Source organism: Trematomus bernacchii, unplaced genomic scaffold (genome assembly GCF_902827165.1).
Source record: "Trematomus bernacchii unplaced genomic scaffold, fTreBer1.1, whole genome shotgun sequence".
NCBI lineage: Eukaryota > Metazoa > Chordata > Actinopteri > Perciformes > Nototheniidae > Trematomus > Trematomus bernacchii.
The window spans coordinates 6,729,754-6,742,941 of NW_022987608.1; the positions used below are offsets into that span (position 1 = coordinate 6,729,754).

At 43.7% G+C, this 13,188-nt stretch overlaps 1 protein-coding gene across 1 annotated transcript in view; it reads right to left on the reverse strand.

The window, feature by feature from the left end:
• Nucleotides 1-326: 326 nt before the first annotated feature.
• sox5 (SRY-box transcription factor 5) overlaps nt 327-13,188 on the reverse strand; it is an 80,722-nt gene continuing 67,860 nt past the window's right edge. The window contains 6 exon segments of the mRNA XM_034131479.1: nt 327-3,537; nt 4,099-4,315; nt 5,424-5,597; nt 6,039-6,141; nt 9,196-9,371; nt 12,380-12,566. Of these exon segments, the coding sequence (XP_033987370.1) occupies nt 3,240-3,537; nt 4,099-4,315; nt 5,424-5,597; nt 6,039-6,141; nt 9,196-9,371; nt 12,380-12,566 (1,155 nt within the window). The 3' untranslated portion in view covers nt 327-3,239.

Below are 13,188 nucleotides of genomic sequence, written 5' to 3' on the forward strand. Positions count from 1 at the left end.
ACGGGCAGTCCCACCGCTGTGATTACTTTTATTGTGTCCAACGGAAGTTAATATGAAAGCCACAAAAATTAAACGCAGGTGGGACATTTAGATTTATATATCCCCCCCTTTCAAAAACTCCTAACCATCTACTTGTTTATTTATCTTTGCAGTTTATTAATATCATATGAACAAGTGTGGATGCGTTCACTGCCCGTTCATATTTCTGCAAGTTTCCTGCACAATAAGGCCATGGCAGTGTGTATGTTTATGTGAATATGTTGGAGCTGTTAAACCATTGTGTGAATGCATGTGTGGAAGAAAGAAGTGACCAGGACCAGCACAAGTTTTTTACCCAACACATTGCTGTCTTTATTAGAGCCTTGTCTGGCAGTAATACTGAAAAAAAAGTGAACTTAGAACAGATGGTGGTGGCAGCCCACGGCTTGGTTTTTTTCTTCTTCCTGTTTTTCTTTATTTCTTTGATATTTTTCTTCATTTTTTTGTGAGAGTACTGCGACTTCTGCTTTTCCGTGGCATGGATAACATCAATAAAGAGACAGTAGGGAGAGAAAAAAAGAAATATACAACTTATATTACACTGTGTTATGAACAAAATATAAATCTATAACTCTATGTTATATTTACATAATTATCTTTCTTGATTTTTCAAGTTGAGATGGTAAGATATTTTTTTTTTTACTTGTAATAATTCTTACTTTGTTGTGAGCTCCACTCATGACTTTGATTGTCTTAAATAATATCATCATCATCATCATTTTCATTGTCTTGATATGGGGTCAGACCTTGCCAGCAGGGATGATTGACGTCCTAATGCCCCACCCACCCCCCTGTTAAACTAAAAATGGATTGATCCACTGAGTCCCCTTTTCTCCAGCATTGGGTAGAACCAAGGTGTGATGATAAGGGTGACTATACAGCAAATTAAGACCCAGAGGCTCATTATGTGGCATGTAGCAAAACATCTACAGCGAGAATGATTGATCACTATGTGGCAGCACACCTGAAGAGTAGTCATGGCTCCTGTAGCATCGCGTGGAGCTCAAACAAAGCAAAGGGCTCCTGATGAGAAGTGACTTTAAAGATACTGTAGATACGTGTGGTCGTCTCACACGCACACACACACACACACTCTCACACACAGCGGAACACTCTGGTGGATCACGGTAAACACTGCTTTCCTATGATTTAAAGAAAAACACCAAAAACAATATATGTACAAGATTTTAAATCTAGTATACTAGATTTCATAAAACAGAAAAAAAGGACAGCATAGGATTTGTTTGGTAGTCATGATAATCTCTTCATTTGAAATGTGTGTGTGAGTGATTGTGTTTGTGCATGTGTGTGTGTGAGTGCATCCAAGCCAAAGGTGTTCCACTGTGTCTCGGTGAGGCGACCAACACTAGTAAACGGGGACGGGACTCTTTGTTCACAGAAAACAGTTTCCAAAAGTGATACAACTGATTTCCCCAAATATTCAAATAAAAGGCAAAAAAAGAGAGGAAACTTCACATTATACATTATAATAACCATTACAAATCAAATGATAATAACAATAAAAAATCATGTTCTTCTTTTTCTCCAAGTCTGAGTGCTTTTTAGAAATGGGTTTGGACATGAACAGGTTATGTCTTCAGCTCGGAGGGGGGCCGGGGGCAACTACGCCCGTCCCCCCGCCCGGGGGATTAATACAAAACAAATGCATAAAAAAAAAAAAAAAAGGGAACAAAACAAAGCAAGGTAAAAATGACAACTTTTGTTTTAGCTAAATATCTACCAGCTAAATAGAATAATGTTTCATTGACTGTCATAGTTTCATATGGTCGTAAAGAGGAGAAAAATAAATTATACTGTACATAACTTACTAAACTTAGGAAACGCTGACCATCCTTATAATTATTGTTAATAATATTATTAGACTAGAGGCAGTTTGAAGAGAAAAAAATAAAATACAGTATTCAAATACAAACAGAAACACTGACTGGCTGCTTCAGCTCCGCCCACTGGGGGCAGCAGGACGATGTTGATTGGAGGGAGCAGGAAAACACTGAGGGGCAGAACAACAGGTGTGTGTGTGTGTGTGTGTGGTACAGTAAATAACAGCAGCAGTGTAAGCCTGTCTTTCTGTATCTGAGACCTTTTAAGCCTTTTTTCTCACACTGAAATTTAAATGTTACACAAATGTGCAAATGGCCAATAAATGAGTACACACATCACACACCGACACACACTCGAGATAAGTTGTTCTGATTTTTGGCCCCGGACGCGATCAAGATAGAAGGACGGAGCGAGAAGAAACTGGTGGATTGTCTCACAACACAGTGCTTTTGTTTCTGCTCCTAAACTCCCCTTCTCCCCCCCGGAAAATCTCTTAAAGTGGGACAGTCCATGCTGCACTGGTCAGTCCTGGCTGGACCGTCCCATCGGATTCCCAGATTGCGGGGGGAGAGGGAAAAAACACAGAGAGAAAAGGGATGAACCGCTGACAGCACACTGCGAGGTCGAAGAAAAGATATGTTCTCGTTAAAAATAAACATGTCTGATGTCTTTCAGGTGCTTTACAACAAAAGGGGGAAAAAAGAAATGTCTCTTTTTTCCTATTATTATTCAAACTTGTAGCACAAAAACAACAAATCACATTCACAAGCCACTTATTGGCACCGTGTACCTGAGTGAGAATATTATAGAACCAAAGAACAAAAAAAGCTGTTACTTTTTAAAAGTGTCTCTTGATAATAAACAGGTCCGCCATCTTAAAGTGTCATCTGTTAGCCTTTGACAGGTCCACTGATTCGTCTTTCATTTGAAAATGTCTCCTTTTTTCTACAAACGGGTCTAAAAGGTTGCTTTTTGAGTGTGAATGATATCTCTCCTCACTCCTGGTATTACACTCAGAACCTTGCAGTAGTACTTGAATATTCCTCAGCGAGCGTCAGAGGCTGGCTCGGTCGTCAGACTCCAGTTAGTGTAACAGTCAGTGTGAGTGACAGGTCCTGTGCTTCAGTTGATTGATCAGATGCTGGTATCAGGACTCCAGTGGGGGGGGGGGGGGGAAACATTTGGCTCTCTTAAAGAGTCCATGTTAGTCAGGAAGGGTAGAGGGGGGCGGGTGTTGTGAGATTGGGACTCGAGGTGATTGGCAAAAAGAGAGAGTTTTCTTCCTGATTGGTGGGTTTGGGATTGTGTGGGGATAACCAGCTGTGATTGGCTTACAAATAGGCAGCTGTCAGGCCGTCCTATTGGGTGATATGGTTCTCATTATCGCTGGTGTATCCTGCCTCTTCGTCCTCGTATTCGAAGTCGTCGTACCCGTTGCCGTTGCTGTCGTCCAGCCGCAGCACCTCCTGCTTGATTCGTGGCTCCTCCCCCTTCAGGCCAGCCAGGTGGGGGTTCTGGTGGTGGGCGGCGTTTGGCTCTGGGCTGCTGGACATGCTTGAGTGCTCTGAGGGCATTTGGGGGGAGGGCATTCCTGCCATGGAGAGGGCGCCTGGGTAAACCACCCCTCCGGAGGACAAGGGTATTTGGCCTTGCTGCCTGTAAGACACAGCAGAGGGATGTTAACACATGATAAGCATACGAGTGTTTTCCAAAGCACAAACAGCTCATCTGGCTCCAACATGGAAACAGAATCCACCACCCAGGCCAACTAGATTTATACCTTTTGTGATCACTTCAGCAAAATAGTGTTTTTTTTGTCTTTCTTCTTTTACTTAGGTTCTTTTTAGTGTTGTAAAGTCTTCCCCCTATTTCCCCAAATATCTCCATCTTTGAGTTTATATTAGTTTGACTGATTTATTCATCAGCAACATCATAAGAAGATTTAGTTTTAAAGACAGAGAATGAGAACATTTACAAATGTTGTGGAGTCATTTTAAAACTTGTGGCTTGTGTTGCTTGACTGAAAATTCACATCAACAATCTAAATCAAACCTCAATGTTTAAAGAGTGCTAATCAAATTCTATCTTGTTTATCTTGAAACTGATGTCATGAGGCTTAATCAAATTTATTGGGAAAAAAGCAAAAGTGCAAATGCAATCTGCTAATAAACTACAAAAGTATACTAAAGCATAACAGCTACTGCTCTTGATCCCTACCCCACACTGAAGTATTGTCTCATTTCCTGCCTGCGGGACCTCATGATAGCCTTGTACTCGCCGATGCGCAGCTTCTTGCCGTCCACCAGGCAGGTGCGTTTGGGCCGCGGCTTGTACTTGTAGTCGGGGTATTTCTCCAGATGCTGCTTGCTGAGGCGAGCCTGCTCCTCGTAGTACGGCTGCTTCTCCAGATTAGTCATGGATTTCCAGCGTGAGCCTTAACAATGAAAATAATGATTAGTATCTGTGCTGTACAGAAAAATTACAAAATAAATTGGCATCCTAAGCAGTAATCATCTGTATGACGAACAAAAGTCTGCGTGGCGGCATCACATGTGCATACCGACACACACTTACACCTGGATAATGGTGGCAGTTTCACCATGAAAAAGGAAGCGGTTAAAAGAAAAAGGTTAATGAGGGTGAGGACGACAGGTACTTATCTAAACTAATGAGGACTTCACTGAACCTGCTGTCATCTCTCTCAGCTCACAGATTTGTAGTATCAGTTCCCTGCATGTGTGTGTGTGGGTGTAATCTTGAGCTAGTCTTCCCCTGTGTGCTTCATATCTGGTCTGAATTTGCACTTGACTACTGTATGTTTAATGGGTAAAAGCTGTCAGCACTTGGCTGGTCGCGCGCGCTGTCTTTCCCTCTCTGTTCTGCGATCTGTTAGCAATCGAGAGGGAGAAAAGGAGAGGGCTTATTAAAACCAGATTTCTCTGCGTTATAAAACGCTTAGGAGCTCTTTAAAATGTCAGGGCCGATCCCGGCGGTCTGGGGGAAATGTCATGCGGCCTCGCGCTGCTTGTTTAATGCATAATGAATTATATCATCATTTGTCGGAGCCGTGCCCTCCCCAGCCGTTCATTAACAGCCGCTTACACAATGCCACCGCTTGTAATGAAATCACTTTGTGTGTTTGAGAACGTGGGAAATAGGAGCTGCAGTACATGCGTCTTCCTTCCTCTTGGGCTGCGCACTGTGTAGTGGGGGGGGGGGTTAGGTGGCCAGGGCAGAGGCTGCTGTCACTCAAAGGAGGTGTGTGTGTGTGTGTGTGTGTGTGTGTGTGTGTGTGTGTGTGTGTGTGTGTGTGTGTGTGTGTGTGTGTGTGTGTGTGTGTGTGTGTGTGTGTGTGTGTGGTGATGTGTGTGTGTGTGTGTGTGTGTGTGTGTGTGTGTGTGTGTGTGTGTGGTGTGTGTGTGTGTGTGTGTGTGTGTGTGTGTGTGTGTGTGTGTGTGTGTGTGTGTGTGTGTGTGTGTGTGTGTGTGTGTGTGTGTGTGTGTGTGTGTGTGTGTGTGTGTGTGTGTGTGTGTGTGTGTTACCGAGGATCTTGCTGATGTTAGAGTTGTGCATGTCGGGGAAGGCCTGCAGGATCTTTCTCCTCTCGTCTTTGGCCCACACCATGAAGGCGTTCATCGGCCTCTTGATGTGCGGCTCGGCAGTGCCGCGACCCCGAGCCTCCCGGAATATTCTGGAGTCTGACACGCTGGGGGAGCCTGGAGGGGGAGGTAGGAGAAACATGAGAAACAAATACAGATATAAAGTAGGTTTTTTAAAGAAAATTACAAAAAAAAACATGTTCTTCAAATGTCCATGTTTTTATTTCTTTCAATACACTGAATGGTTTTGAACATAATTTGTGTTGGCTTCTTAAGCTGAATAAAATATAACAACTAAATAAACTACAAGACAAATCAAACAAAGCTGAACAGGTGTATATTTATACTTATAAAGAATGAAAAGTTCTATAAAAAGTCTTCATGAAAGGTGGAAGTTTAAGTTTATTATTATATAACCTCATAACGCTATTAAAAAGTAAGAAGAATCACATTTTCCAATTCTCCTTTCATTTGAAAATAATGAATCAGTTTTGTCACCTACATGTAAATGACTGTGTGTGTGTGTGTGTGTGTGTGTGTGTGTGTGTGCGTGCATACCGTCAGAGTCTCCGCTCATGGTGAAGTCCAGCATGGCGTGGCTGAACTTGTCCTCCGCCTGCTGCTTCAGCTGCTGACTCAGACTCTCCAGGGCGGCCTTCTCCTAAACAACAACAGTTCAGTCGGTCAGAGAGTGATTCAATCAGAGTGAAAACATGAATGAGTGAAACCACCGACCTGCAGTGATGCAGAAACATTTGAGTATTTATAAACAAATAGATTTTTTTAGCATCTTAAGTTTTTCATTGATATGATTTATTTTGCAGTTATACATATAAAGAGTAATGTCTAATGTCACAATCTCCATTTACCACATACATCTCATTAGATGTCTGTTGGCCTAAAGCACATCCGTCCACAGCAAATCAGTTTTAAATATGTTTGAAATCCTTCGCCGACTAACAAATCAAAGGAGAAATCTCAGAAATGTTCCCCTTTGTTCTGATATCAATCGGTTAATGACAATAATGTTTGATTAGTGGATTCAAACGGAGAAAGCAGAGGAATAACAGCAACGGTTTCAGTAGACAGTTTGTGTTGTGGTTTGTTTGCTGAAATGTTAATGTCAACAGCAAATTGTTAGAGTGCTGTACGCCTTCATGCTTGAACACACATCTGTGTATGTTTGCATGTGCAAGAATGTTGATTACATTTAGTCCTATTTGGATGTTTACTGTTGTGTGTGTATACAGTATATTTGATGTGTGTGCGGTGTGTGTGTATGTGTGTGTGGCGGCTCCTGGCAGCCACCTGCGAGAGTGGAGTGCAGCGGCTTGCCTCCCTCTCCCAGAGGCCCCCGAGGGTCGACGCATTAGAGGGAGAGAGAACGGGAGAGTGCAGCGCGGACGAGAGCGAGGCCACGCCGCACGGCCCCCTGGGTATTTATTACAACCAATAAAAGCCTGATTTACTGAGCATTTACATGCTTAATGCAAGCAGCCGGCACTCTCCGCTAGAACCTGACTGTCGACGAACACACACACACACACACACACACACACACACACACACACACACACACACACTCCGCAGTGCTTCAGCGCCAGCGTTTTACAGTTTAATTACACGATTAGGAGCAGTACCCAAAACACTGTCATCTTCTAAAACAACCTTCCCAAAAGTGTCCCTCTCCATTTATATGTGACCCTGGCGAGCCGGCTGGCGATAATGAAATGCATTTCCTCTGTTTTTAGTCCAGCCGAGTTTAATTGTTAGAGATCATTTCCCCCCCAGATTGGAATAAATACAGCTAAAGAGACGGGGAGACGAGAAGGCAAGGCTGCGGCACGCTGTGGAAATGTTCTCTTTTGGTTTATTTGCAAGTCATTAATAAGCATTTTATTATGTTTTAGTAAAAGAGCATTTATCTAGCAGATTTTGTATGTAAATAATGAAGAATGTTCCTTTCCTCTCCACAAACCTTATTCAGGAAACAAGCACAAAATGTGCCTCAGACTTTTCGACTTTAAGCCTGAGTGTGCCGTTACAAAGGGCTTTTTGCTGTGTGTGTGAGACAGAGACCAGATGAACAGGAGACAGAGTGGATGACAGCCTAGTCTGACATTAAGCCCCAGTACAGTACATGAGAAAAGTGGATTGAATGGCTGACACTGGAGCCAAGACACAAAGTAGCGACAAAACTAATCCTCTGAGTGTGTCAGAGATGACACTGTTGTAATGCTGAGAGCTCGCCGGCTGCACAAAGCCACGGGCCGACGTGGCTTTCGGAAGCTGAGAGTCGTGTTTTCTCCCAAAAAAAGTCATCTAAAATATTACTGAATTTTACATCTAAATATACTTTAACTTATAAGGTCTTAAAGAGTATATAAGACTGCATGACAACAAAATACAAAGCATCTGTTATTCTTAGTTTTAAATTAAAAACTGAAATCGACTGTCAAAATTCATAATTTGCACCATGAGTACAAGTCACAATAAATAGAAAACCTATTTTTGTCCCACCTCATTTCACTGGATGATAACATACTCTATTATTACCAGATGTAACGACAATTATGTAATAAAACTATGTCTAATATTTAATTGTATAACAGCTTAAAACCTCCATCTAATGCGATGGATCTTTGAAACACGCTGTAAAATATGCTCCTGACAATCAGCAGCCTTTCCCGATGTTCCCTCACTTCCCAGTAGAGTTGCCGTGGTTTAAATCCAATTGGCAATTAGACTGTTTATTTTTACTGTATCTACAGTATACTGATAGTTACACTCTGTCTAAATGTGGATAAAACCTCAGTAAAACACATAAATCAGTGTGGGTTTGTCTGTCTGAGACACATCACAGGAGAGAGGAAAAAAAGGAAGAAAGAGACAGATAGAGCTGTTGAATGTCAGCGGTGCAGATGCTTCAAGCACACTGTTGCTCTGTAAGTATGTGTGTGTGTGTGTGTGTGTGTGTGTGTGTGTGTGCATGCGCGTGCACCAGCTGACTCCCAATGTGTTTAACAAATAACCGCAATTTAGCCACGCTGCCGAGGAGCCGGCGCCGTCACTTCACATTACCGTCTCCCCAACGCTCCGCTCTGCCACACACATCGAGGCACACACACACACACACAAACACACACACACACACGCAAGTGGCCCCGCAGTGCGCCTTACAGACACACTCATTACCTCCGAGACGCCTCTGGTTTTACCTTATCTGGCCCTGTTTAGCTTCAACACATTTCAGCGAGCGCATTGAACACCGATTTACCTCCTACATGGTGCAGGAGGGATGGCATATGGCAAGACAAATTATTACACACTGACAATGAGACGGCGCAGCTTGTGACGACTTTTTTTTAGTTTTTTTTATGCATTTTTGGGAGAATTTACAAATGTAAACCTTTGGAACCAGTTCTATTATTTTTCTCTTGACATAATCCACGCAGTTTTTGATGCAATTGATGAGTGGGAGTTATTTGTCATAAGAAATAGATGCAGAATTACATTAATGAAGACTGTATTATAATATGTATTTCAATCAAATTGTAGACCAAATATAAATGATAAACACGATAAATTGTATCACATAGTGACAGTTGACCTTTTAAACATCTGTTGTTATGAATTTAGATTGAATTCATACAGTCCCCTGTTGCTAAGGTGACAACACATTCTGATGCTGTGGTACAGATGTCAAGCCGTTTACCTTCTCTGATCGTCCGTTGTTGAGGCTGAGGTTGCTGACGGCGGCCACCTTGGCGTCCAACACCTGCTGCTCCCTCTTCAGCTGCTCCTTCATCTGCCGCGCCTCGGCGAAGGCCTTGCTCACCGCCTCGTGGTCGCTCAGGTAGGCGGTCGTGGACAGTGACGACAACAAGTCTGCTGAGACACGTTCAGGGACACAGGGAGAGGCGATTAATTTGGTTTTGTGTATTCATTAGTAGTGTGTGAAAGAGTAATTTAACTTGAGTGGCTCTGTATCTGTACTGTAAATGTACTTAAGTGTAATAAGAGCATACTAAATAGATGTGCGTGTGTGTTCATATTTCGGAGGAAGGCAGGAGGCTTTCATCCAGAATAAATCTTCCCGTGAACCATGAGGTAAAGACATTAACATATACTTGATGAAGAGAGTTTTCCGGGGCATCTGTGTGTGTGTGTGTGTTTCCATCTCCTTCTCTTGCTCTCTCAGACTCACACACTCACACTGACCACTTCACTGTGGAGTTGGGCATGTGAGTCACAGTGTGCCCCGAGCTAGCCTCGCTACACGCTGCCCACAGCTTCCTCCACCTGCTGGCAGCGGTAAACACCAGCACTCCCTCACAACTTCCACTCCTCTAAATCCAATTAAAACACCCATCTTTCCACACGCACACCAACACATCTCTGTTGATGTGAACCCTCACAGTTCCACTTTGAAGAGAGGTGGCCACATGACTCTTATTACGGCTACAAAGTCCTGCTAATTTCCCCAGTTGAGAACATCTGCCCTGCCACATAGCAAAGATCAAATCTCCCCTCTCCTCCTTGTCGCCTATTATTTGTATTATTTCCGCAGATTAGTCGCCGATGACGATGAGGCATCTGCTCTGAATGTGTTTGTGAGGTTGTGTGCTATTGCCTCTCTCTATCAGGCGGGTTAGCTCCTAACAAAGAGCCGCGGCTGGCTTATGGGGCCTTTATCAGCGCTAATCCGCACCGCTAATGCCATCTCAAGCCAGATTACCAGCTTCAGATTGGTAATGACAGAGCCGTGAACTCTTTCAGAAGTCATAACCGGAAAATCTGGATGTGAGCGGGGCCAAAAAAAATGGAGGGTGTCGGGAGAGGGGAGAGGACAGAAGAGAGGGCGATGGAATCGGGTGGCAGTCCATTTTAATCTGGAGTCAAACGAGAGGGAAGGGGGGGGGGGCAGACGGATATTCTCGCGCTCATGGGTGTGTGTGCGAGTCTCGCTTAAACTGACAGCGATGCCAACCATCCAGACAAGTGAATGTGACCCAGATAGCAAGGGGGGGGGGGGTGTCTCTCTCTGTTTCTCTTTCTCTCAATCCACACACACACACACACACACACACATTGTCTCTCTGAGCGCCGAGTCTCTACAGACAGGTGCAATACCTTTTTTTTGGCCACCACTCTGGCAACAAGGTCAGGGGGAACTGCAGTTTTGTGATGTGGACGAAGACAAGTGTGTGATGGCGGTAGAAGTTAAAGGCGCTGACAGCCCTTCAGTTTGGTTTGAGATGGGAAGATGGACGGATGGATGGAGTAAGGGGGGGAGAGGGAGACATGCCTTTGGGTTGGTGGGTGTCAGAGAAGTGAGAGAGGTGAGACGAGCGGGAGTAGACAGATGACTGGAATGAATTCGCAAAGAGTGGAACTAATGAAAATACAATGTTTTTATTCCTTTTTAAGGTTTTAATTTCATCTTTAAAATCATATTTTATAAAGTATATTTTGTATGTTAAATCTGGTAACTAATTCCCTCTGATAGTGAAGTAAGTCATTCGTTCACTGCAAATCATATAAAACGTTTGTTTGCCACCTTTTTTTACTTCTTTTTCAAATAGCATAAAAAAACAAACGTTCCTGTTGTATTTATTTTCTTTTAATTTTCACTCCATCCACTGCTTGCGTGTCTGTTTGTTTGTTCTTGTCTGAATTGAAATAACCTGAACACACATTCATCGTACCACCCACACACAGACACACACACACACACACTCTCCCCACATCAAAACGACCGCCTCTAGACTCTTTTCCAATTTGTCTGCCCCTTCTATCCCCTCTGAACTTGTAACAGGAATCCTAATACAACGATACACTGCAACAACAAACAGGCTGGTGACCGGCTCAACTCAGTGGCAACAGATGGGACCACGAGCTACGGCAAAACCAGGGATCTGCAACGCAAAACACACTGGCCTCCACGCACAAATAAATCAGCGGGGATCACACACTAACTTTAAACACTGTAATCCATTTTTCGGAACAAAAAACATCTGGGACCGCAAATCCACTAATCTGATATTAAATCCGCCGATTTGTTGAAAAACAGTGAGATTAGCCAAGAAGTCAGAAAAAAAGGACTAACTGCCTATTGCACAGGAGGAGGAGGAGGTGGGATTGAGTGTGTGTGTGTGAGCCTTTGTGTGATTTCAGTGTGTGTTAGTGTGTGTGTGCTGTCATTGTGTCATTAATGCTGGGTGTTTGCGCTGTCCTGGCTCATGTAAGAGGCTTGTCTAATCTCATTGGTGATACCTCCTGTCTGTCATGCGTTCCTCTCTTTATTATTCCCCCGCTTCATCGCTCGGAAAAAAAGTGCTAATCCCCATCTCTCTCTCTCCTTCCCCTCACTGCTGTGTCTCTCTGTCTCTTTCAGTCACTAATAAACACATAACAATGGAGCAGCCCCGAGGCAAATAGCGACACGGAAAACAAACCACAAACACACTAATTATAGCCCGTTACATATGTTTAATATTTGAACTATCAGTGTTGCGTGAAAAATGGATTAAGACTACAAAATAGTGATTCATTTATGTCATATTTCATGTACGTGTGCATATGGCCGGGTATGATTATGGTACTGGCAGTCGCAACAATGGCAACACTGAGAGGGGGATGCTATTCTTGTCATCACCACTACCAGTGAATTACTGTTTGTTGGTTTGAACATGTGTATGAGTTTTTTTAATCTTATTTTGGTTTTTGGTTATCATTTTTATTCCAACAGCAATGCTGCATCTACCAAAGTCATAGCTGAATAGAGGACACAACTACAAAAAAAGACCCACCTTTTTGAAATATGTTTGAACTTTTCTTGCTCCGTCTGTGTTTTGGAGTGCGTGTACAGTATGTGATGGAGACTTTAGTCCACTTACCTATGGAGCTGACCCTGGTGGGTGGGCCTCCGATGCTGGAGGGGGCAATGCTGTGCTTCATGTTAGGGCCCAGCTTGGCGGCAGCGGCTGCAGCGACCTGTGGGGAAGTTGGGGGGGAGTTGGGTGACTTGCTCTCGGATGCCTTAGGCTTGGCCGACAGGTTCAGTGGCTGTGCACCCTCACTGTCCTGCAAAAACCAAAACAGCACAGTTTCGCCTGCTGTGACCACCATAGAAATTTGGAAGCAGGAGGCAGGGGTTGGGGGGGGGGACCCCTCCCCTTACCTCACCGAGACAACTCGCAAATGAGGTTTTAACACGTACCAATGTAACGGGAGCCCATGCACAGCAATGGGACAGATAACAAGGTGCATGCCACTGCCTGGATCCAAACAGCCCGTCATAAGCAAAACACTTTTTGCAGCAAACAACAATAACCACTGACATTTACATGCAATTAACTGACTTCGTATCACAGCGAAGTCAAGATGATTCATGCACATGCATGTGCACGCTCCACATGCACGCTCAAGTAAACATTCAATGTAATTCTGCTCCTCAACATGCTTCAAACAAGGCCAGCGGTAAGAGCAACAATCACACACCATGTTTTTTCTTTCTAAAACTACAGTCTGCGCCTCTCTTTCATACAGAGGAACACCTCCCTGAGTCTTTACAGCAGTGAGTCTGAAGACATGGTGACTTCTCAACATGAGACGGCGAACAGAACCGAGGACTGTCTGCCACTTCAATGTGCACGTGCTCCATTAGAAACTAGGGTCATGTCTGTGAACATGGCAGTGTGTGAAG